Source organism: Capra hircus, chromosome 23 (assembly GCF_001704415.2).
Source record: "Capra hircus breed San Clemente chromosome 23, ASM170441v1, whole genome shotgun sequence".
In the NCBI taxonomy this organism is placed as follows: Eukaryota; Metazoa; Chordata; class Mammalia; order Artiodactyla; family Bovidae; genus Capra; species Capra hircus.
In genome coordinates, this window is record NC_030830.1 from 24,641,612 (window position 1) to 24,666,948 (window position 25,337).

The following is a 25,337-nucleotide window of genomic DNA, read 5'->3' on the forward strand; positions in this document are numbered from 1 at the left end:
TAAAAGATCCTGCCTGCTAGTACAGGAGACATAATGAGACTCGGGTTTGATACCTGGATGGGAAGATCCCCTGGAGGAGGCATGGCAACCCACTCCAGTCTTCATGCCTGGAGAATCCCATGGACAGAGGAGCCTGGTGGGCTACAGCTCATAGGGTTGCAAGAGTTGGACACGACTGAAGACTTAGTGTGCATGCAGGGAGACAAGGTGGAGAAGGAAATGGCACCCACTCCAGTAACCTTGCCTGGAGAATCCCAGGGACGGGGAGCCTGATGGGCTGCTATCTATGGGGTTGCACAGAGTAGGACACAGCTGAAGCGACGCAGCAGCAGCAGCAGCAGCAGCAGCAGCAGCAGCAGAGAGACATGGAAAAGGAAGGACTTGCGTAACTTGAGCTGGGTCAATCTTAGGCAGGTGAAAGGGGAATTTACCTGTCTCACCTCACCTGGGGAAGAGTCTGACCACACAGGAAATGTGAAGGGTGTAGGTGTGCCATAGTTCCAGGGCTAGTCACACAAATGGTATATACTCCAGAGCCCCACTTACAAGTGAAAATCTTATTTAGATGAAAGGGCCATGTTAGTGCTGTGCTCCAGGTTCGTTTTCTATCAGAAACATGCTTATGAGTTGAAGAGGAAATGATAAAACAAGTGTAATAAGGAGAAAGCAAAAAAAAGAAAAGAAAAGAAAAAAGAAAAAAATAGAAATAAATGCATTGAGCATTCTTGGTTTCCATTTAAAACTTGCTTTTGACTTTGGTGGCCCTCATCTACTGCAGAGTGTTTTTCCTCAAATGAATTCACAGGCATTTCTTTTCATTAGATTGTGTGCCTACAGTATATAAGGTACAGTGCAAAATGATTTGAAGGTACAGAGGGAAAATATAAATTTTTTTCTTTAAGAAATGTGGCATCTACTGGGGGATGGCCAAAAAGCTCTTTTGGATTTTCCTAATATCCTTATTGTACAGAAAAATTCAAAAGAAATTTTTGGTCAATCCTATAGTTTGAGAAAGACATGTATAACCCAAATGTTTTCAGGCTCCACTACACTCAAGAGGTCACGTTTACAGTGGTACTCTCACTCATTTTGATGACTTCTACCTCTATATTTTACGGCTTCCCTGGTAAAGAATCTACCAACCAATGCAGGAGACTCAGGTTCGATCCTTGCATCGGGAAGATCCCTGGAGCAGGCGGATTCTTTACCACTGAGCCACCTGAGAAGCCCTCTTGATGGCTAGGCTGCCAAAAAGAATGATAAGTATCCATTGTAGGTTCTTTATTTGAGGATAGATGGGGTTACTTTCTGGGTACTTCTTATTAAAGTAGCAAGAAATAAAACACGAGTTAAGTCTTCACCACGAGATCTGACGAAAATACAGAAACTAATCTGATCATGATTTTGTTTCCCCTGCCAGATAGCAAGCACTTTGAGGGCAGAAACTGTACTATGTTCTTTATCAAAATAATTTTGAACCATCTCAGTGGTTCATGAATATAATTTCTTTTACAAAAATAAATATTACCGATCATTTTGAAATCCCCTTTGATTATCTCCCCCAAACCTGGTCTGTCTGCTCTTCCTTGTTTCCCACGTGCCAGACACACCAGTGTGGCTCAAATGACGCTTGTGGACCTGTCTTGGGGGGTCTAGAGTGGAAGCTGGGGTTCAGAAGGGAGGAGGGTGGCTGGATGATTGGCTCCCTGGCTGCCTGATCTGGCCAGGCCTCCTCTCTCTACCCTACTGGCTGCAGTGCTAGCAAATCATTCTGTTTGTCACTGGTTGCCAAGCTGTGATGCACAGGAGATTTCGCAAAGACTCCCATACTTTCTGAGCTTCCCTGGTGGCTCAGCTGGTAAAGAATCCGCCTGCAATGCAGGAGACCCGAGTTTGATCCCTGGGTTTGGAAGATCCCCTGGAGAAGGGAAAGGCTACCCACTCCAGTATTCTGGCCTGAAGAATTCCATGGACTGTATAGTCCATGGGATTGCAAAGAGTCAGACAGGACTGAGTGACTTTCACTTTCACTTTCTTTCCCATACTTTCTAGAGGATAGTTCCACTGTTGTCATGAGAGATGTGTTGTATTTCTGTGGGTTAAATCACGTCTTGCTTGGGATGCTTCCCAGGTCCTTTGAGATGGACATTTAGGGCTATCAAATTCTATTAAAAAGGCTTCTGTCTCAAAGGAAAAGAAGATGAGAATTTCTTCTGGTCGGGAACCACTGGGCATGGCTGACTGCATCAGGAAGCCTGTGATGTGAGCTGGAGTGGATGGTGGGGCAGACACAAGGAAGTCAGACATGGACCAAGTACAGAGGTGGTGCTGATCTCCAAGGTCGGATGTATGTCCGATTCCTCATCGAGAGAGGCAAACCAGTCACTGAGACCTGTGGTCTGGGTCCTAACAGGTGGTGATGGGTGGAAGCCAAGGACTTCCTCTTGGCCAAAATGCAAGGTCAGGAGGGAAGGAGGGAAGTGAGAAAATAGAGAGGGCTTGCACAAGCCCTTTCTTAGCAAGATTTTGAGCAGATCATCTCCTGTGTGCTTCTTCAGGTTGCAGTGAAAGTCACTCAGTCATGTCCGACTCCTTGCAACCCCATGGACTATACAGCCCAGTGACCTCATGAACTATACAGCCCATGGAATTCTCTGGAGTGGGTAACCTTTCCCTCCTCCAGGGAATCTTCCCAACCCAGGGATTAAAACCAGGTCTTCCACATTGCTGGCGGATTCTTTACCAGCTGAGCCACAGGGAAGCCCAAGAATTGGAGTGGGTAGCCCATCCCTTCTCCAGGGGATCTTCCAGATCCAGAAATCAAACCCGGGTCTCTTGCACTGCAGGCAGATCCTTTACCAACTGAGCTGCAAGGGAAGCCCTTTAGGTTGCAGGGAAAAGGCAACTCGCACTTCCTGTTGGAACTGTTTCTGCAACTTGCTCTTTTGTTATTATAATCACACATAACTGCCCACGGAGAATCCTGCCCCTGTGCCTGACTGTTAAAGTGCCTTTGTTTATAACCCTGTCCACCCTCAGAAGGTAGGAAGGAAGAAACTGAGACCTCCCTTGCCTCAGGCTTGCCGGTCTAGGGGATATTTGCAAGATTAATGGCCTTTTTACTTTGTTTCTTCACTCCCCCATCCCTGATCTGTAAAAGAACCTGACATCAGACCCTGATAAGGCAGTTATTTTGAGATAGCCTGCCATCTTATTGGTCCGTGGGTTCTCCTGAAGTCGCATTCCTTACCCCAACACCTTGTCTCCGATTCGTTGGCCTGCCATGCAGCTGGACTCAGTAACATTTAGACTCACCCCCGCATAGTGAGAATGCCAACCTGCGGCAGGGCCTGTAGCAGCCTTTCCTCTTGATTAGAAGTCAGAGACTGCTCATGAACGGGGACCAGCCCTTCGTTGGCCTTTTGTCCTGGGCCTGTGTTCGATCACTGACTTACTGGCAATTCTTTCAATCATTGAATACCTGTCTGTCTCATTGGGTGAACTTTCATCTAAACATCTTGTCTAGGGTACATGTAAGTGGAAAAAAATGTAAGACTTTCTTCGATCGTTAATAAAAGATCTTGGGGGAAAAAGCCTCAGTAGCTTGCGTTAATCATTAAACTTGCCCCATGGTCAGCTCTGAATTTTTTCTTTAGCACAGGTTTGGCTGGGACACAAACGAGTTAGGTGAGTTACAACCTGACGCAAGTAAGTTACCTGTGCTGCTGCAGGTGGGCTCTCAGTCTCACCACGTAACACAGCCATCGGTTCCTAAGAGGAACAAGGTCATTCTGAAAGGAACAAGGTCATTCTGAAAGGAAAGGACTCCTCCCTTGAGTCCAAAGGAGAGAGAAACAGGAAAAGGTACTGTTGGGCTCAGAAATGTCTCTGCTCTGTGTTTCCTAGATGTTGCCTTTTTGCTAGTGTGTTAAACAAAGGAACTGGGGGATAGATGTAGCAGCCTCGCAGGTTTGTCTTTCAAAGCCCCACAGGGAGGGGGGCTGGGAAGGCGACAGAGAGGAGGAGAAAGAACAAGGGCAGAGTGGGGAGAGAGAGACAGCGGAGAGAGAACTGACCTGATGCACACAGCTCTCCTCTGGTTGAAAATATTCTGGTTAAAGTATTTAATGGAGGCTGAGTTTGTTCTTAGGAAGAATTAGTGGATAATCATTTTAAGAGAAAATACGTTTGTTATTGATTTGATTGCTCTATTTTAGAGGGAAGATGTAGGTCTGAACATAGAGGTTTTTTTAAAATTAATTTTTATTGGCATATAGTTAACTTACAATGTTGTATTAGTTTTTACTGTATAGCAAAAGGAATTAGCCGTACAGGGACATGGATCCGCTCCCTTTTGGACTTCCTTCCCATTCAGGTCACCACAGTGCTTTGACTAGAGAGTTTCCTGTGCTTTAGAGTATGTTCTCATTAGTTATCTGTTTTATACATAGTATTTATTGATAGTGTATATGTGTCGATTCCAATCACTCATTTCCTCCCACCTGCCCCCTCCCAACACAGGGTTTTAAGAAAACCAACATGTGACCATTTACTTCTGATGTTCTACATTTGGGGGTAGGCACCAAAATAGAATGCTAAAATCCCAGTCAGATTGAAAATCGACTCTCCTGTGCCTAACATATTCTGTTGGTGTGACAAGTAAATCAAATCCGGTGCTTTTGGACTATAAGTAACTCCTGGGTACTTTTCTCTAGGCAATAGATGTATTTCTGAAAATTAAATGTTTGAAAAATGAATCCTATTTCAAATAGATATAAAATATAGAGAATTTTACAAGTTAAAGAAACACCTGCTTAATCTACTTGAAAACTTTAGAACTCCTCTTGTAAATGAGAGTAGCTTCTGCCCCTACCCCAACTGCTGGGTACTTGAGGGCAGGTACAAAGATAATTTATCTCTGTTTTCCCAGCTCCAGTGGTACAGAATCTGCCTCTAATACAAGAGATGTGGCAAGAACTGTGGGTTCTATCCCTAGGTTGGGAAGGTCCCCTGGAGAAGAAAATGGCAACCCACTCCAGTATTCTTGCCTGGGAAATCCCACAGACAAAGGAGCCTGGAAGGCTACAGTCCATGGGGTTGTAAAAGAGCTGGACACGACTTAGTCACTAAAAAACAACAGAAAGCACTGTGCCCAACGTATATTAGGCAAATGATAAATGTCTGTGGAGTGGAATGAACTACAGGTGATTATCCATTGCACTGTCTTAATTCGGACATACCTAAAAGATACGTTTATTCTTAAGCTTTCTGTAGATACTTTTTTTCTGGGCATTTATTTATTTATTTATTTTGTAATGGTAAAACTGTTTTTTCTGGCTTCAGTGCTTTCTTAACCCCTCCCTCCAATATCAATGAAAGGGGTTTGTTACATTGAGGATATAATGTTAACACGTGGAGTCTTGCTTCACCTGTTACGAGGTCAGGAGGGATGGATGCTGGTCCACCTCCTCCAGGTCATGGACGGGGCATGACTACCAGTCCACCTACAAGCAGGCCTCCTCCCACCCCACCCCGTGTACTTGAAATGTACCTTTTGTGCAAAGGTTCCACAACAGGAGCTGTTTTCACAGATGCAGTTTTCAGAGAGCCATGTGGCATTGAGATCATTGGGATTGAACCCGTGACTGAACACTGTTCAAGCCTCTGTATAAACTTTTAAGATTGTGATGGGTGGAGATCTATTCATCTTGCTAACACCCAAGATGAGCCTCATATGTAAAAGTTTTCCTGCTTATGAAACCCAGCACCTGCAAATCTGGAGTGTTTGCCTTCTTCTAAGGTGTCTCCTTGCCCTCCGTATTTGGAGGCCAGTTAATTTTTTTCTTAAACCTTTATTTATTTGGCTGCTCTGTGTCTTAGTTGCAGCATGTGGGATCTAGCTCCCTGACCAGGGGTTGAACCCGGGCTCCCTACATTGGGAGTGTGGAGTTTTAGCCACTGGACCACTAGGGAGTCTGGGGGCCAGTTAATTTATGAATCTACATGGGGGACAGATTCCGTGGAGAGGCAGCTCCTGAGTTGGGCCCTGAAGGAGGCCAGGAGTTCTTTAGGGCACAAGAAAGTTGGGGGACTCTAGAAAGGGACCAGCAGGATCCAAGGCAGACGCTGCCATGTGGGGAGCTTGCTGGGTGCAGTGAAAGGGAAAGTTGGAAATGTGAGGGGCAGGTCAGGGTGAAACTGCAGAATCAGGGCTTTCTGTGGGAAGCAGAGAGCCTTTGAAAGGAAAACTGACCTTTGTGAGTGTCTTCTTTGTACCAGGCCCTGTGTTAATTTCTTTAGGTATGGAGAAGGCAATGGCACCCCACTCCAGTACTCTTGCCTGGAAAATCCCATGGATGGAGGAGCCTGGTGGGCTGCATGCAGTCCATGGGGTCAATAAGAGTCAGACTCGACTGAGCCACTTCACTTTCACTTTTCACTTTCATGCATTGGAGAAGGAAATGGCAACCCACTCCAGTGTTCTTGCCTGGAGAATCCCAGGGACGGGGGCACCTGGTGGGCTGCTGTCTATGGGGTGGAACAGAGTCGGACACGACTGAAGCGACTTAGCAGCAGCAGCAGCAGCATGTATCACCTCAGTTATTCTTAATAAAAATCCTCTCAAGTGTTCTTATCCTCTCTTTGCCGTGATAGAGGTTTTGCTTTGAATTGAAAGCATTAAACAGGACAATGCCACAGTGAAAGCAGCGTTTAAGGAAGATGGTCCAGGCATTGTGAATTGAGGTAGAGGGACCTGGGAGGTCCAGTTTGGAGGGTCCAGCTTTTTCTTCCTGTTACTCCCTCCCTGTTTCCTCTGCTGTGAGGGTAAGATGCTGCTGCTGCTGCTGCTGCTGCTGCTTGGTCACTTCAGTTGTGTCTGACTCTGTGTGACCCTATGAACTGTAGCTTGCCAAAATCCTCCGTCCATGGGATTCTCCAGGCAAGAGTACTAGAGTGGATTGCCATGCCCTCCCCCAGGGTATCTTCCCCACCCAGGGATTGAACCCTGGTCTCCTGCATTGCAGGCAGATTCTTTATGGCTGAGCCACCAGGGTAAGATAATGTCCTGCAAGTTTCCATTAGCATCAGTTTTTCAACCTGTTACCATGTTTAACATTCATTTTGTTAAGCTCTTCACTCTTTTTTTGCATGTTGTTTGCTTCCTGGAGGACTGAGACTTCCAGAAAACAAAACAAAACAACCCCCTCCCCCTCGTCACCATTAGCTAGTATTTTGACTCTGGAATTTACTTACTTTTAAAATGTAAGTGTTTGTTTAAGAATGAATTAATGCAAGAGGTTACTATTACTTACCTAGCTTGCGTATGCATAAAATAAGTGAATGAGACAGGAGAGGGGGTAGAATAGTGGTGATTTTATAGATTGTCCTTTTTTTGCAAGTTGGGATGATGGTCTCTCAGAAGATCCTTAATTTTCCAAGTTTTAACACAGCAAAGCAATTGTATGTAAGCAAAAATGATAGTCATTTTCTTTTCATTTTGTTTTTATAAAGCTATGCTGCTCCAATCAAAATTGAAGATGTGTTTAATGTCTGAGCAATTTTGACAGGATCGATTTCAGCAAGATGACTGGCTCTCTGATCTCTCTGACAAGTATCCAAATACTACTTTTGGCAGGTCAGTGAATGTGTTTTGAAGAGATTTTAAGGAGGCCAAAACAGGTTACCTTGAGAACTAGTTTATTGATACTTAAATATTATTGGGAAAGATTGAAGGCAGGAGGAGAAGGGGACAACAGAAGATGAGACGGTTGGATGGCATCACTGACTCAGTGGACATGAGTTTGAGCAAGCTCCGGGAGTTGGTGATGGACTCAAAAGCCTGGCGTGCTGCAGTCCATGGGGTCACAAAGAGTCAGCATGACTGAGCGACTGAACTGAACTGACCTGAAATATTATTGGGGATGACCTATTAGTGTCTCCTCTAAGACTGAAGTTTCTGTGCTTAATAATTTTTTTCTGTTTGTTGGCTGAGGTTGTACATTAAACAGTTATAAATATATACTTTAATTTTTAACAGCCAGTGGCACTTGCTGTTATAGTCTAGAGCTTTTAATAATAACATAATCTTCTTTTTATAACTCCTTTTTGAGCCATACAATGCAGTTATTTTTAGATTTTATTACTTTATCTTCCCAAAGGAAGGCTTAGCTTGTCTTAGCAATGAACGGCCGACTCAAATTTTCTTTTCTGAGATTGTGTCTCTGCTTTTCTCAGCTAATTCGGTTATCCTCTGTGCCTTCTTGGGGGCTTCCCAGGTGGTGCTAGAGGTAAGGAATATGCTTGCCAGTGCAGGAGATGCAGGAGACCCGGGTTCAATCCCTGGGTCAGGAAGATCCCCTGGAAAAAGAAATGGCAACCCACTCCAGCATTCTTGCCTGGAAACCCCCATGGACAGAGGCACCTGGGCCGCAGTCCATAGGGTCGCAAAGAGTCAGACACGACTGAAGCAACTGAGCGCACACGCCTCTAATACAGCTTTGAGGGCGAGTGTGAGCTGGTCTGGCCAGAGCGCCACCAACGATTGTGTTCTTGTGAATGGGCCTTTACTGTTAGTGCAAGTTCATGTCCACAACCTAGAGTGAGGCCAGACAAACAGAAACGTCAGAGTTTGGAGCGGAGAAACGTTTATTGCAGGGCTGTGCAAGGAGAATGATAGCTTATCCCCTGGGGGAAAAACACACACACAAACAAGCCTGAGATCTCTGAAGGGTTTTAGCAAAGCCATTATAAAAGTCAGGTGAGAGTGGGGGGGGGGGGTCATTGGGTCAGCTCGCACAATTCTCACTGATGGTGGTGAGGTAACCGGGTGCTGTTACAGAGGTTAATATTATCAGTCCTCAGGCTCTCGAAGGCCTGGGGCTCTGTGCTCAGGCTCATTGAGTAGTTAACATCTTCCATTTGGTGGGGGATTTTCATATTTGCAGAGCAACTTAGGAAATGCGAATCAAATACTGTAATCCTGATGCTGCAGAGAGGAGGTAAAGCAGAGGCTATGGGGAAAAGCCTGTTGACGCGCCTGTCCCCCACCTCCTGGGAAGGCCCCATGGGGTCCTACTCAGTGACATCATCACTCTTGTGCACTGCTGCTGCTGCTGCTAAGTCGCTTCAGTCGTGTCCAACTCTGTGCGACCCCACAGACGGCAGCCTGCCAGGCTCCCCTGTCCCTGGGATTCTCCAGGCAAGAACACTGGAGTGGGTTGCCATTTCCTTCTCCAATGCATGAAAGTGAAAAGTGAAAGTGAAGTCACTCAGTCGTGTCCGACTCTTCACGACCCCATGGACTGCAGCCCACCAGGCTCCTCCATCCATGGTATTTTCCAGGCAAGAGTACTGGAGTGGGGTGCCATTGCCTTCTCCCTTGTGCACTGAGCCACCTGCATATATGTACATGGATGCCTTGGGCTTGCCAGAGTTGGCATGGCCTCGATGATCCTTTAACTTTTCTAATACAGAAAAGTGTTTTGTAGGCTTCACTGGGGAGCTGATTTTTGCTGGCTTTACCTCGGACAAGGAATGTCCATCCAGGAGCACCCTCAAAGATGAGGCACTGATAACGTCATACTCAGCCTACAGTCTGTATGGAAGAACCCAGTTTAGCCTAGTGTGCAAGTCTATAGTGGGTTTTTTTTGTTTTTTTTTTTTAATTCCAGCACTGATTGATGCTTCACTGCTTCTCTGAGCAGGCAAAGCAAAAATTTAGAGCATTTTGTATTTGGGGAGTCATTCTGATCATGTATTCAAAAGAGGATGGCGTACCGAGTAGGAGGATTGAAATAGAGACAGCTTCTAAAAGTTTCTGGGAAGTGGAAATATTGGAAATAAGTGGTAGCTGTAAAATGACCTGATGAATAAAGAATTCGCCTGCAATGCAGGAGACGCGGGAGACACAGGTTCGATGCTTGGGTCAGGAAGATCCCCTAGAGGAGGGCATGGCAACCCACTCTAGTATTCTTGCTTGGGAAATCCCTTGGGTAGAGGAACCTGGTGGGCTACCGTCCCTGGGGTCACAAAGAGTCGGATGTGACTGAGCGAGTAAGCACACACACACACATAAAACATGACCTGCTAATTCACGAGTGAGTAAGAGGGAAAATGCATTTCAGATTCCATTAGGAACCAAGTGTATCCTTGAGGCTTCCTCCAAGGGAAGTGGAAATTCAGTATAGTCTTGGTGAACACTGGGTTTCTGGGTGCCTAGGATCAGTCAGAACTTTTCCTAAAATGGGAGCTTTGAAGGTGTGATTCTCCAGACTGAAAGCACAAATGACGCTTTGTCAGAAATGCAAGTTCTTGGGCTTTACCCAGACCCACTGAAGCAGAAACTCTGGGGGTGGGGCCGTTGTTCTGGGCTGTATCAAGCCCTACTGGTGATTCTGAGGAATGCTAAAAGGAAGCTGGGGGACTGAATTTGCACACTGAAGCCAGTGTCTCTCCTATTCACTTACAGTGTCCTGTCTGAATATCCACATTGAACCTGAAGAAGGTAGCCTCGCAGGGGGAACATGGATCACAGTCATTTTTGATGGTAGGTTTTGGTCTTGCCAAATGCAAGTTTCTTATTAACTGATCTAAAGAATTCTAAAGGCTGTGAGTCTCTGGTTTTCTTCTTGTCTAAGGACAGATGTAAAAAAGGTCCTGAAGGGGGATGGACCTACTGAACACCCTCTCTGTTACTATTAATAGGTGCCCACTTGCTAATATCACATCACACCATTCCGTGTTTGGGTCCGTTTCCTTATTCGGAGCTGTGGAGTGGACTCAGGGAACCCTGATGAGATGATAGGCATGTAGCCTGGAACTTGGCAATGTGACCCCAGAACCTTGGTTATCTTCCTTGCTGATAATCCTGTATGCACATGGCTCAGTGTCTCCATCTTACTCCACGACAAAGAGTAACTTTCATGGTTGGAGAATTCTTTCCTGGATTTAGATGGATGGACCTGAAACGAGAATTTTTAAAAAAGTAAAGTCATAAATGGGAACACTCATTCATATGGCACTCAGAAATGCCTTTGGAAATAAGGAGCCTTTGAATTTTAGGTAAACTCAGTGCCTCCCACTGCCCCCTTGTGGCGTGTTTTTGTATTGCCCACTGTGGATTATCGCTCCGTTCAGCCTGAGACTCCCCTCTGTGCCTTGTGTTCAGGTTTGGAGCTGGGTCTTCTTCATCCCGCCAATGGCTCTCAACTGGAGATCCACCTGGTGAATGTGGCTCTGCCCACGCTGCCCAGCATCCCCTGTGATGTCTCCCCTGTCTTCCTGGATGTTCCAGCTGTGATGTGCAGGACCAGGTACCCGGGACTGGGAAGGCCAGATGGGATGAATACTTTCTTCATCTCTGTAGCTTTTGTTGGTGAATTAGAGCAACTTCTGCAGTGACTGCATTTACCAACATAGTTCCCTATCAGGGCTTAGTGAGGAGGAGATATGGGAAAAGATGAGACTATGGGAAAGATTTTTGAGAATTTTACAATATTTGTAAGGAGGAGTTGGATTATGTTTTCAGTTGCTGATTTTTTTGCAAGGCTTCTGTTGCTATTCAGATTTTAATAAGTGAGGCTATTTTACCATCTTCTTCCCTGATGGCTCAGATGATAAAGAATCTGCCTGCAGTGCGGGAGACCCGGGTTCAGTCCCTGAGTCAGGAAGGTCCCCTGGAGAAGGGAATGGAAACCCACTCCAGAATTCTTGCCTGGAAAATTCCATGGCCAGAGGAGCCTGGCAGGCTACAGTCCACGGGGTCGCAAAGGGTCAGACACGACTGAGCAACGTTCGCTTTTGGAGTAGGCAGAATTGTAATGACTGTACATTAACTAAAAACCATTTAGAAAGGAAATTCACCTTAGTCTTCAGTTTCTTTGCTGAGTTCGATGTGATGTTCACAGGATTCCAGATTTTCTGTTGGCCTACTTAGTTTCTCATTGGCCACCAAAGTTTACACTCGTTCATTCTTTCTTTAACATCTTTGACATGCTGCCTGAAAGTGGACCATTCGTTAGAGAAAAGGAGATTATTATTTCCTTTTGTTTTCTGTTTCCTCTTTCAGGAAAGCTCCCCCTCCTCTATCTCTGCCTATTGAACCAACCATACTGCACACACTCCCTCGCCCCTAACAGCCAACTGAGTATCATCTTTCCCTTCCTTCCCAGGGGGACAGACAAGTAGGAAGTGAAATCCAGGCTACGAGGAAGGAGCGTGTTCTAGGAATTCATCAATGTGATGTGGGTGTTTGTGTGTGTGTTACACACTATTTTGCGCAATTCATCTTCCTTGAGGGAGGACCTTTTAGTAATTTACACAAAGGCACAATATGCACAGCCTTAGTGGCCCAGTTTCCTCAGCTTTTTGTTTCTCCTGACACTGTGGGAGCTGCTCACTTTTCAGATTCATCCTCATGAAACTAAGTGCTTCGAGGACAGAGGATGTGATCAACTCATCCTTGTAGTCCTTAGGATGCTGAGCACAATATCTTGCTAGTAGAAGATGCTCAATAGATATTTCTTAAACTGAAGTTCCTTATAGCATTGCTATAGGGAGAGATGATTTCCATAGGTTATATAATATTTTAGGGGATAGAGTTCTTGCAAGAACTTGCTATGAAATAAGTCAAAACTCAATTTGTTTGTTCTGTTTTTTCAACCACAACATACTAATGACTTTAACATGCACCATTGACTTTATATCACCATTTTAGAAGAAAAGAAATACAACCCTCTTAAATGTACTCTGATTGGGAGATGAATATCAAATTAAATTAGCACTCAAATGTGGGAAAATAATCAATGAAATACTGTTATTATCATAAAAAGACATGTCTGAGTTTGCAAAATTTGGCACTGGAGCGTCTAAATCAGCACTGCCCAACCAAAATATAATGCGAGCCGCAAAGAAAACTTAACATTTTCTAGTAGTCAGTTAAAAAATTTGAAAGAAAGAGGTGAGATTAATTTTAATAATGCATGTTATTTAGCTCAACATAGCCAAAACACTGTCATTTTGCATGTAATCAATATGTAAATGTAATAAGACTTTGCGTACAAAGTCTTCAAAACCCAGTGTGTATTTTACCTTAATAGAATATCTTAATTGGTACTACCGCAATTCTTTTTTGATAAATATTTTACTTATTTATTGATTTAGGGCTGCGCTGGTCTTTGTTGATGTGTGCAGGCTTTCTCTAGTTTCGGGGAGCAGGGACCACCCTCTAGTTGCCGTGCTTCTCATTGCGGCGGCTTCTCCTGTCGCAGAGCGCAGGCTCTAGTGTGTGTGGGGTCAACTGTGGCACACAGACTCAGGCGCTCGGCAGCATGTGGAATCTTCCTGGAGCAGGGCTTGAACCCCTCTCCCCTGCATTGACAGCTGGATTCTTAACCTCTGACCCACCTGGGAAGTCTGGGACTAGCCACTATTCAAGCCCTCAATAATCACATATGGCTAATGGCTAGCACATTGGACAGTGAAGATTTAAAGATTTAGAGTAATGTTAAAGATTTTAGGAGAAGTTTTGGAGGGGAGACACTTCTAAAATCTAACTCCGTATTCATCATATTCTCCTCTCACAAAAATGAGACTGAATGGTGGCCTCGAAAAGGCAAAGAAATCACTGTGATCTTCATGAAAAGAGGAGAGGAGGTCTAGGACTCTCTGGGGGATATGGGGAGTGTTTATGAGCTGCTGGAATAAGTGTTAAGTCAAGAATTTTTGGCAACACGTAAAATCAATGCCTTTTATCAGAAAGAGCCTCAGACTCAGGTCCTACTTTGCCCTTCACGTTGGTGTTTACTTACCCATTAATCCATTAATATGTGGTTGCTGTTTAGTTGCAAAGTCGGGTCTGATTCTTTGTGACCCCATGGACTGTAGGCTGCCAGACTCCTCTGTCCGTGGGATTTCCCAGGCAAGAATACTGGAGTCGGTTGCCATTTCCTCCTCCTAGGACATCTTCCCCAATCCAGGGATCAAAGCTGAATCTCCTGCAGTGGCAGGAGGATTCTTTACCACTGAGTCACTTGGGAATCCCCTCTATATGGAACTCATTATTTTTTAACTGGAAACTAGAGTAGATTATCTATCAAAGTCCCTTCCAACTCTTTACAGGACAGAATTTTTAAAATCTCAGGTCCTTTCAATAAAAGATTCATAACTTATTTTGCTGAAGGATCCAATCTTCAAAGTCTAGTGAATGGGTAGGGGAGGTAAAAAGTGAAATACAGGAAGCCTGGGTTAGCTCTGCTTCCCAGGTGCAGAGGGCTTCCCAGATAGCTCAGCTAGTAAAGAATCTGCCTGCAACGCAGGGGACCCTGGTTTGATTCCTGGGTTGAGCAGTTCCCCTGGAAAATGGACAGGCTACCCACACCAGTATTCTTGGGCTTCCCTAGTGGCTCAACTGGTAAAGAATCTGCCTGCAATGTGGGAGATCTGGTTTGATCCCTGGGTTGGGAAGATCCTCTGGAGGAGGGCATGGCAACTCATTCCCGTATTGTTGCTTGGAGAATTCCATGGACAGAGGAGCCTGGTGGGCTGCCGTCCACGGGATCCTGAAGTGTTAGACATGACTGATTGACTAAGCACACACACACAGGTGCAGGAAGGACATTTGAAGTAGTGAAGTTGGACTGGCAGCTTTGGCAATTCACGTTTTTTAAAAAATAATTTTATTTATTTTTAATTAGAATATTGCTTTATGACGTTGTGTTAGTTTCTGCTGTACAACAATGCGAATCAGCTATAAGTATACCCATGTCCCCTCCCTCTTGAGCCTCCCTCCTGTCCCCTTATCCCACCCCTCCAGGTCATCACAGAGCAGCGCTGAGCTCCCTGTGCTCCCCAGCAGCTTCCACTAGCTGTCTATTTCACACGTGGTAGTGCTCCCCTCTCAGTTCATCCCACCCTCTCCTTCCCCACCAGGTCCACAAATCCGTTCTCTACATCTGTGTCTCTATTCCTGTCCTGCAAATAGGTTCATCAGTGCTATTTTTCTAGGCTCCATGTATATGCGTTAATATATGATATTTGTTTTTCTCTTTTCTGACTTACTTCACTTGGTATGACAGACTCTTTATTCATCTACATTGCTACAAATGACTCAGTTTCATCCCTCTTTATCGCAGAGTGATATTCCGTTGTATCTGTGTACCACGTCTTAATCCATTCATCCGTCGATGGTAATTCATGGGTGATTCATACGGATTTCCACTTTCTGCCCTCAGATCTCTGCTGCCTGAAGCACAGGAGGGTGTGTACTCCCTGGAAGTGCAGGCTGGGGGACAGGTGGTAGGCAGCCCACATCCAGGACCACAAGACAGCTGCACTTTCAAGGTGGGTTCCAAGGAGGGAGGAAAGTGTGTTTGCCTGATCTGAGGGTGTGCTTACATTGTTGACAAGCAAGTTACATCTCAGCTAGGGAGTCTGTCTGCTTTGCCAGGATGAGAGTACAGGTAGATGATATTCATGGGGTTTCTGAGACTATCTTAAGAAAGTAAAGATAGAGCATGTGAATGTCAGGATCTTGCTAAGTGCTTTATACTCATAAACTTAGTACAACAATTTTATGGGGTAGTTTTTTATCATCCTGCTTTTACAGATGAGAAACCTGGGACTCAGGGAGATTAAATAATTTGGCCGTGTCATCCAGTTCATAAATTGTAGAGCCAGGATTTGAACCTGCATCTAAATCCTCATTTAAATGGAAGCCCATAGAGGAGCCTCAAAGATTACCATTGGGCATCAGTGGTTCACCTTACAGAGATCATCTGGAGTGTCAGCGTGGTGAAGGGACTCAGGGACCCAAGCTGTACCTTCCTCTCTGCTCACGGTTGATTTCTGCTTCTCTTTCCAATCCTCAAACAGAAGGGTGTTGGCTGCTGCAATTCTCCTTCAAGCTCAGAGACAGCCGAAAGCAACCAGGGCAGGTGGGGTGGCGGTGGTTGGGGGAGAGAGAGTGAGAGAGAGTTTATGAGCCAATGCCTGGGCTTATTTTAGAGATTCCATATGCATTAATTTTACATTGGGGCTTAATGTTGTTTAGTCTACTGCCCATTTCAGATTGGTTTTATTAATACACTAAAATAATCTCTGAAAGTATCGGTTCTAGACTTTCCATAACGGGCAGTGGTTCAGCAGGGCCCCTTGCCATGGTTGTACTTCCCACAAGGAGCCTCCATTTAAGAGGGTTCCTAAGAACACAGTTTAGTTATTAATTAATGCTCCTTTACAACAAGTCTTCATTTTCTAAATTCATCTCTCATACGATCTGCATTTTAATATAGGCAATTCATCTTTAGAATTTGCCATCTATTCACATTTAGCAACTTGTTTCTCCCTCCAAGGGAATCTTGTTTTCCAGAATTTTGCTTCTGCACATATGGGGCAGAAAGAAAAAAATTGTTCTTTTTTATTAAGACTCACACCGCCACCTCTACAGTGTCTCAATGAATAAAACAGAAGAGAGATGGCCGGGCATGGTCCTTAATCACCATGCTGTTTTTGGTTTTGATGGCCTTTCACCCCAGATAATAGTTTTCCTACTGATTAAAAGATTAGGAAGGAGAGAGAGGGGAAAGAAAAGAAACACTTCCTAAAATCACACATTAAAGATAGCAAGTCCTTCAGTGGTTCCCCGAACTCGGTAAGTTGATGAAAAATCACCAGGGGATGCAGTTAATGAGAGGCATTCTGAGCTGAAGGAAACCCAGTGTCTGCCTTTGTTTGGGGACTGGGGCTAGGGGAACCGTGTGTATTAAAAATTAATTCCACCTCGCCAGTCCACTCCAAAGAGCCTGCTGCAGGCACTGACAAGTTAGAACAGCTCACAGAAGGTTTATCAAGCAGCTGGTGGCTCGGCTTTGTCACTCTCATCCTCTGCTTCTCAGCTCCCCATCTTGCTGCTGCCGACCCTACTTGGGCTCAGGGATCAGCATGAGGAAAGCCGGATTTGGAAGCTCATTAATTTTTCATTCTGTCATATCTCTAGCTTGGTGGGTGACCAGAGGTCTGTTTCTCTTAAAAAAGTACCGCTTTATGTCATGTCAGCTCACAGAGAAATCACAAGCGAAGCCCTTTCCGAGGTTTCCCTCTGAGCCTGCTCCACCACCCTGAGGACCTGGGAGGGGTGATCAAGCTTTCTTTCCGCTGCTCTTCTGGAGGAAGGCATACAGCTGAAGGGTAGACCTTGTATTTTAAGCTGGAAGTTGACAGGTGTGTTTTCTTGTGTGGTTTGGACTTGGTTGTTTCATCTGCCTCCGTTTCTAACATCTGGGAGATGGGGCAGTAACCACTGCTCTGTTTCACGAAGCTCCCATGATAAAGTCCCAGTGGGCATGACAGTGGTCTGAAAAGTGTCCTGGCGGGAGGTGGAGGCCTGGGTGCGGGAGGAGGCTGGGAGAGAGGGAGTGTACGTTTGGCAAGTGTGTGTGGAGCTGTGTTAATCTTTGTCCTTCAGTGCCATCAGAGACAGCTCCCAGCCTGTGAAGTCACAGCATTCTTCTTTTGACCCCCAGACTGTGCATGTTTTCTGTGCACTCTTTTCTGACCTTTTCTGTTAGGAAGGGAGGAAACTAACCTTGATGACAGACTGCACCGATGTGTGAGTCAATACGTAAAGCCCGCACTTGCCAAGACACCGTCAATGTCTGTTGATTCACGATGTCTGATGAGGGCTGGTGATTAACACCAGAGTTATTCTTTAGTGGCCTTCTCCCTGGGAAGGAGGACTCCTGGGGTGCTGGAAGCTGACCAAGCGAAACAATTTGCTGTCTTGGCTTTGCAGACGGGAAGTACAGTAGGTTTGGGAAGGGAAGGTGGTCTAGGTGTCTGTAAGAGATGGGGGTGAGGGTAGCAGGATGGGGAGACTGGGTCTCCTCCTGGGTGAATCGTTAGCATGGGGCTCAAACCGCGGCCAGGGCAGTCCATTCTTATGACTCTCTGTTTCTTCCCAGTCTCCCTGACTGTGAAATGCTGCATTCTGGGACTAACCCAGAGGATGATAGGTGATATGGGATTCCTGGAATTGTCTCCTTTTCTCCTTTGCTTCCGGGCAGTGTGTCAGTTGTCTCAGATGGGGCCTCTCCATGCATTCACAAAACTGTAAATGTCTCCTTATACCAGGCTGTGCCCAGGGATACAACCAATGACTTAGGCCCTGCCCCTGCCTCTCTGGTACTTATAGTTAGCACATGATGTGCTTCAGGGGGTGACTTGAGTGCCACGACCAGGCTCCCCCTGCCTCTCCCATCCGAGCTGCTTTCCTCCTTGGAGAATAATGTTGCTTCTCATTCGTTGCGTCATGTTTTCCCCCCAACAGGCACCTTCCATTTTCCCGAACAAATCTCTCTTGGGTATCTTTCAAACTTCTAATTTTTGTAGCTTGCTAATCCCTACCAAGGTGCTGGCTGATAATAATTTAAGTTGCAATCCTTTCAATTTAAATAAGCAAATTATTGTCCAGAAAAGTTAAAAAAAAAAAAAACAAACTTCAAGACCCCAAGATATCAAGCTGCAATCATGGAATTAAAAGGTTGGTATTTTGAAGCATGGCTTGCCTACCTTTCCTTTGGTAAAACATGCTCCTGGTATGACCGGTGGGCTGGTAGAAACAGACTTGCCCAGGTGTGAGTGATAATGGTGCAGGGGAGACAGATGACCTTGTCAGATTCCTTTGACCTCATCTATGGAAGAACTATGACAACATCTATCGTCTCTGCTTCACGGAAATATCATGAAAATGGAAAGAAGTAGAAGTGATTTGAGGAAATACAGCGACTTGCTTCCGTAGATGAATGGTCTGTGAGGAATGGCAGGCTTCTTGTGTGTGGTGTTGTGCTATTCTGGTGAAATGCTTACCGTGATAACCCTTTCTAAACAGTTTTCCAGGGCACAGACACCAATTGTTTACCAAGTTAATCCACCCAGTGGAGTTCCAGGTAAGAAATCTCTTAAGAAAGGAGTAAATAGGAATCTCTTTAACAAAGCTATGGTAAACCCTTTGACCCTGGTAGATGGTCTCTATAAACAGCAAAATCTTACTGCTTCTCTGATGTTGTTTTGAAGGTGAGTGCCAACCCCTGGTTTACTTTAAGCCTGGTTTGGTTTCACCTCTGGGCACTTTTGCTCTATGACGCCACTGATAATCAAAGGAATCCTTACGTGAAAAGAAAGAGACCAGCAAAACCAAACCAGGTGTTGCTGGAGAATGGAGAAAATAGACGTCATCATCACTCCTAAGTTTATAATCATCCACCTACTAGCAAACCTTTATTGACCCTCTCTGGGAGCCAGGATCTGTTCTAAGCTTTTGGTTTGTATTATCTCATTAGATCCTCATAACACCTAGTGCTATAAGACCTATTATTAGTTCCATTATGGAGATGAGAAAATGAGGTACCAAAAAGTTTAGTTATTTGTCTAAAGGCATGCCCCTAATGAGTGGTCAAGCTGAGGTCTGGACCCAGACAGAGTCTAGAGTGGGCTCATGTACCTTACATTGATTGTATTTTGTATTGAGCCGAGTTGGGTGCCACTTGGAAGGCCATTAACTCTGGTCCTTATCCTGGGAGTTTGTTTATGAGCCAGAGAGCACACCGATATGCAGAGACCACGAGCACAGAAAAGAAGAGAGAGAACGCTGGTGGGGTCGAGGCTGGACGTAAAAGAAAGGGGCGCAACTAAGACCTGCCAAACCTGCTTTAAAACTGACAGTGAACAGAGCTAGGATTACATACAATTTGCAGTCTGATTCTTGACAAATTCCTACGTCTATTTTAGGTTTTTCATTTGTTCAGGGATTCCAGATGGTATAAGTATGGGGATACAAGTTGTTCAATTTTTACTTGTGACTGTGTCTCAATACATGAACTGATGTAGTTTCGAATGGCTCAAAAATGTCGAAATGAATATCCGAGTCACTGAGAAGTATCTCTGGTGCGTCTGTACAGACACACAGATATATGTGTTTTTTAAATTACATCCTGAAGAATATGAATTTGGCATTATTAGTGCACATTATTCAATAATCAAGACATGATCATGTTTTATTAAAAAGAGATGTGACCTGTGAAAGTCACACGCCGTCATTTGGCTCCCCCTGTTTGGACGATAGAAGCCTTGTTAGGATGAGGGATGAGGAGGGAGCCTGTTGTGAGCGGTGTGACGCAGGGAATCAGCTGGCACTCAGATTAATCAAGGCCATTTCTCCCACCCAGTTTGAGTTCTTCACACTGTCTTCTCCACCTTCGGGGAGAACTGGTTGGAGTGCTCCCTCTGGGCAGGATCCACACGGCTGCATCTTCAAAATCACTTTCCAGACGATTACTCTCATTTCCTTTGGGAAGCCTGCCCAGAGTAGCAGCCACGGAGATGGGGGAGGTAGCGGGGACAGCAGAGATATTTTGTGAGCAGTTGATTTCCTATATGTGGTTAACAATCCTCCACTGTGACGTGGAATCCACCCCCTACCTCCCCCAGCTCATGGTCTGGCTTAGCCATTTGTCAGCTGCTGTTGGGCTTCTTTGTTCAGAAATAAAACAAAAACACACGGGAATTCCTAGTTTCTATAACCTCCTATTCGTTTTTAAAATGGTGCCCATCAGTTGTAGAAATCATGCCTGCCAAAGCCAGGAAACTGATCATTTAGCCCTGATGAAATGAAGGTGAGTTATTTTGCTAGATGGGACAGCAGTGGAGACCTTCAGACTCTATGTACTGTGTTGTGATTAGTCGCTCAGTCACGTCCAATTCTTCGCAACCCCATGGACTGTAGCCCACTGGCCTCCCCACAGGGCTCCTCTGTCCACTGTGATTCTCCAGGCAAGAATACTGAAGTGGGTTGCCATGCCCTCCTCCAGGGGATCTTCCCAACCCAGGGACTGAACCCAGGTCTCCTGCATTGCAGGCAGATTCTTTACTGTCTGAGTCACCAGGGAAACCCAAGAATACTGGAGTGGGTAACTTATCCCTTCTCCAGGGGATCTTCCCGACCAAGAAACTGAATCAGGTTCTCCTGCATCGCAGGCAGATTCTTTACCAGCTAAGCTACCGGGGAAGCCCTAGGCTTCCGCCAATCCCATGACCTTTGTCTAAGTCGACTAACTTCCCACTCATTGTACTCATTCCCTGGTCAAGTGCCTGCCGTACTTCCTGGAAGTTTTCCATTGTTTTCAGACCAGTCATCCAACGACTGCAGCTAAAATCACTTCCTATTAATAAAACATATGCACAGCATGTCAGGAAGCATTGCTTCTTGGTCATATTCTTTTTTGGCCTTAAGTGTAGCCATGAAGAAATTCAAAGTCCTCTGAAGTCAGTGGCCTCATGAGCCCTATAGGTGCCCTTCTCTCTTCTAATTTTGAGGTTTTATCTAGTTAACCAGCACCTCTCTTATCTCTTAGCATTGTGATACTGGAAGATGACAGCCTCAATGGTTGAATTCTATCATTATTTGGAAGGCATACTCTTGCAGGTTGTGGGATTGTGTGGTGAACTTGAACTGCATTGCCTTGCTATTCTATGTTTGCTTCAAACCTTGCTTCATGCATTTCCACAGATCTAAATCTAGGTGCTTTTCAACTGGAGGAAGTCAGCTCAAGTAGCAGCTGGTATGGGCTCCAGAATGCTTCTGAGAAGGGGCTGTTCTAGATTTTTTTCCCAGGTCCTCTGAGCAGAGAAGTTGGGGGTAGTGCTGAGAGTGCCCTTGATGAAAAGGATTGTTGATGCCTGCTCCCCTATTCCTACAAACTCAAAAGAGGCGAGTATCAGGGAAAAGCTTGCTACCCAATGGGAATCTCTGCAAATTGCATAGAGGAGACCCAGCCGAGAAAGTCATGCATTCATCAGTGAGCAAGGCAGTGCGGACTGCCTGTGGATCCCCATTTGCCTGATGTTTGAACATGAGTATTTTTGTTGAATGAATAACACGTGCAGTGGCTCATTCTTTAAGCCAGGGCTCTGTTGCTCTCTCATGTCCTTCTTTCTGACTTCCTACCTGATTGGTTCATCCATGACATTTATCTTTTATACTCTGAGATAGAGAAAAAAGTTTAGTATTTTTGAATATCCAACCAGATCGTGTGATGTGAGCCTTCTCTTACCACGTGTCCAGAGGAAAGTCACATGGAACACTCCCAAAGAATATTATTCTTAAATCTCGTGTAGGTGAGTGGTCTATACACAGCCAAGAGAGGGGAGCAAGGCAGTGTATTTCAGCAGGCCCCTCCCTCCCTTCCTCCGTCCCTCCCTCCCGGGGACTGAGGAAGCCCTGCTATTCCTTCCGCTCCATACCTACGTGATAAAGTCTGCATTGGCAATGGTTGATTATTTTTGCTTCCTTGATATCGAAGACTGGGTCATACTTGGTGATCCTTTCCTGTTGTACAATTTATAAAACTGTGTTAGTATTCTGAGTCACGGCCAGTTTGGCCATTTTGAATAGAGGTAACTGAAAAAGAAATACAGTTTATGTTATATGTTTGGAGTGTGAGCTGAATAGGTTAATTAAAACATTTTTTCTTCAAACAGGAAAGCTAATACATGTGTATGGCTGGATTATCACTGGAAGGCCAGAAACCTTTGATTTTGATGCTGAGTACGTTGATAGGTAAGTGTGCGCTTGTTTCTGCGTTCGACCTGTTACAGATATGCAGGATTGCTCCCTGAGACCGGCTTCCTTGATAGCAATAAATTGTGAGCAGTTGGCACAGAACTGCTATTTTCCTCTTTGCAGTTTATGGTCCCTGGTGAGCTGGGCTTCAGCAAACTTGGCTAATGTAATTGCAACTGGTCGATTAAGTCGGTCCATTTATTTACTGACAACTAGTCACTCTGGGCACAGTGTGAGTTGTACTGTAATTGCGTCTGTGGATTTTCTTTCTTGATTCTTCCCCTTCTCCCTCTTGTTTCTCAGGCTGGAATAAATCTTTTATAACCGTGTGTGAACCTGACCACTGTAACATCCTTGTTTGTTATCCATCTGTATATTTAGAAATTCTGTTAGTGTGATCAGAGGAAAATGTACAGAAAGCCATTGAGCTATTTTTAAAATTTATTTTATTGAAGTCTAGTTGATTTACAATGTTGTGTTAATTTTTGCTGTACAGCAAAGCAATTCAGTTTTATGTCTATATGGATATCTATATATACATTCTTTTTCATATTATTTTCCATTATGGTTTATCACAGGACACTGAATATATTTCCCTGTGCTATAACGTATGACCTTATTGTTTTTCCATCCTATTCGTATATGTAATAGTTTGCATCTGTTAATCCCAAGCTCCCGGTCCTGTCTTCCTCCTCTCCTCCTCCCCCTTGGCAACTGCAAGGCTCTTCTCTATGTCTGTGAGTCTTTCTGTTTTGAAGATAAGTTCATTTGTATCATATTTCAGTTTCCACTTGTGAGTGATGTCATATGGTGTTTGTGCAAGCAATTGAGTTTTTAATATTCTGGGGGAATGATTAAGGCTTCTCTAGTAGCTTAGTGGTAAAGAATCTGCCTGCCAAGCAGGAGACATGGGTTTGATCCCTGGGTCAGGAAGATCCCTTGGAGGAGGAAGTGGCAACCCACTCCAATATTCTTGTCTGGGTGATCTGATGGACAGAGGACCTTGGTGGGCTTGCAAAGAGTTGGGTACATAGGATGCTGATGTGACTTTTTCCACTGGAGACTTTTAAAGTGGAAAGTGATACTAGTGAATCCTTCATGCCAGGGAAGGGGTAGAACAGAACAGAAAGTGTTGAAATTGAGATGTTCATGAATACCTCTAAGCAACTGTGGTTACTCAGCATGAAGCAGTTATAGTGAGGATTTCACTTTCACTTTCATGCATTGGAGAAGGAAATGGCAGCCCACTCCAGTGTTCTTGCCTGGAGAATCCCAGGGGCGGGGGAGCCTGGTGGGCTGCCATCTATGGGGTCGCACAGAGTCAGACACGACTGAAGCGACTTAGCAGCAGCAGCAGCAGCAGCAGCTTAAGGTAGAAGGACCACAGCTTCATGAGATGCTCTGCTGAGAGACACCGCACAGTATGTCTAATTTTTCCTCTACCCCTTGGATAGAATGGGGGGATCCTCATGTTCTGCCACAAATCCTTGATTTTGAAGTTGACTGCTTTCAGGATCTATATTTCTGGCATAAAATAATGGTCAGGGAATTCCCTGGCAGCCCAGTGGTTAGGACTCGGCCCTTTTCACTGCTATGGCCACAGCTGGATCCCTAGTTAGGGAGCTAAGATACAGCAAGCTGTGCTGGGGCCTAATGATAATAGTAATAATAGTCAACTTGTCTTGAATGGAAATTACTCTTCCCATGGAGGCTTGAAGCCCCAAGTACATCCCTGACGATATGCCATACTCGGTACCTGGTGCCATCACGGCCTTGGTCTGGGATGCTGTTTAGGAGGAACACAGACATACACTCCTCAGTGGCTCTGTGTAGACCCAGTATAGTCAAGGGGGAGATGATGATGATTTTTCTGGAAGGGGCAGTGCTCCCTCACTGGTGTGAAAGTATGGGCCATAGATGAGTGTAATGCACCCTGCCCTAGGGTTGAAGGTCTGATTTAGCATCTCCTCAGGGGCAGTTCCCAGCCCCTGCACTAATGCCCCATAAGTTAAGAGATGAATGTTCACAATAGTGTTTCCTCTGAGTTTTTCCAGAAATGTTAGCAGAGAGCACTCCCTCTTGACTTGTGTCTGTTGTTCCCCTTTTGTATCCAGTCCACTGATTTTGGAAGCTCAGGGAGACAAATGGATCACTCCTTGCTCTCTTGTAAACAGACAGACGGGATCCCGGTGAGTATCTTTCTTGCCAACATTTATGTTCTTAGGTTCTCCGACGTGGGCATAGCACACACACAAACATCTATTTTTAATATAAAGCACCCATGCCTGTTGGCTGGCTTATCTTTAGACTTCCTAGAAATGGCACAGTCATCGATTCACAATGCAACTTGAAAGCTTTCTTGAAAAGACAGCTAGCTAATAATAACTGCTTACTGCATGAACACTTTCACAATGAAGGCAGCCAATAACCTTGTAAGTACATACAGCTCTTAGTCTCACTTTACAGATTTGGGAGCTGAGGTACAGACAGGTTAAGTAATTGCTCAGAGTCTCACTAAGAGCAAGTGGCAGAGCTGGGATTTGAACCTGGGTCTACTCACTAGCCTCCGGAGTTCATCCTGTTAACCACTGTACTATATCCCGAGTTCATCCTCTCACCCACTGTACTGTATCGACTAGCCAAAAAAAAAAAAAAAAAACCACTAAAGTTTCAGTTTATTTATTACAAGGAAAATTTAGAAAATGAGTATCTATGTGCTTACTTT

The 25,337-nt window shown here is 44.9% G+C and overlaps 1 protein-coding gene across 1 annotated transcript in view; it reads left to right on the forward strand.

Annotated features, from left to right (window-relative positions):
* Positions 3,684–25,337, forward strand: part of PKHD1 (polycystic kidney and hepatic disease 1 (autosomal recessive)) — a 450,125-nt gene continuing 428,471 nt past the window's right edge. Inside the window, exons 1-8 of the mRNA XM_018039183.1 lie at positions 3,684–3,864; positions 7,513–7,636; positions 10,469–10,546; positions 11,168–11,312; positions 15,231–15,339; positions 18,884–18,941; positions 22,531–22,609; positions 24,727–24,801. Of these exons, the coding sequence (XP_017894672.1) occupies positions 7,585–7,636; positions 10,469–10,546; positions 11,168–11,312; positions 15,231–15,339; positions 18,884–18,941; positions 22,531–22,609; positions 24,727–24,801 (596 nt within the window). The 5' untranslated portion in view covers positions 3,684–3,864; positions 7,513–7,584. The remainder of the gene's footprint in view (positions 3,865–7,512; positions 7,637–10,468; positions 10,547–11,167; positions 11,313–15,230; positions 15,340–18,883; positions 18,942–22,530; positions 22,610–24,726; positions 24,802–25,337) is intronic.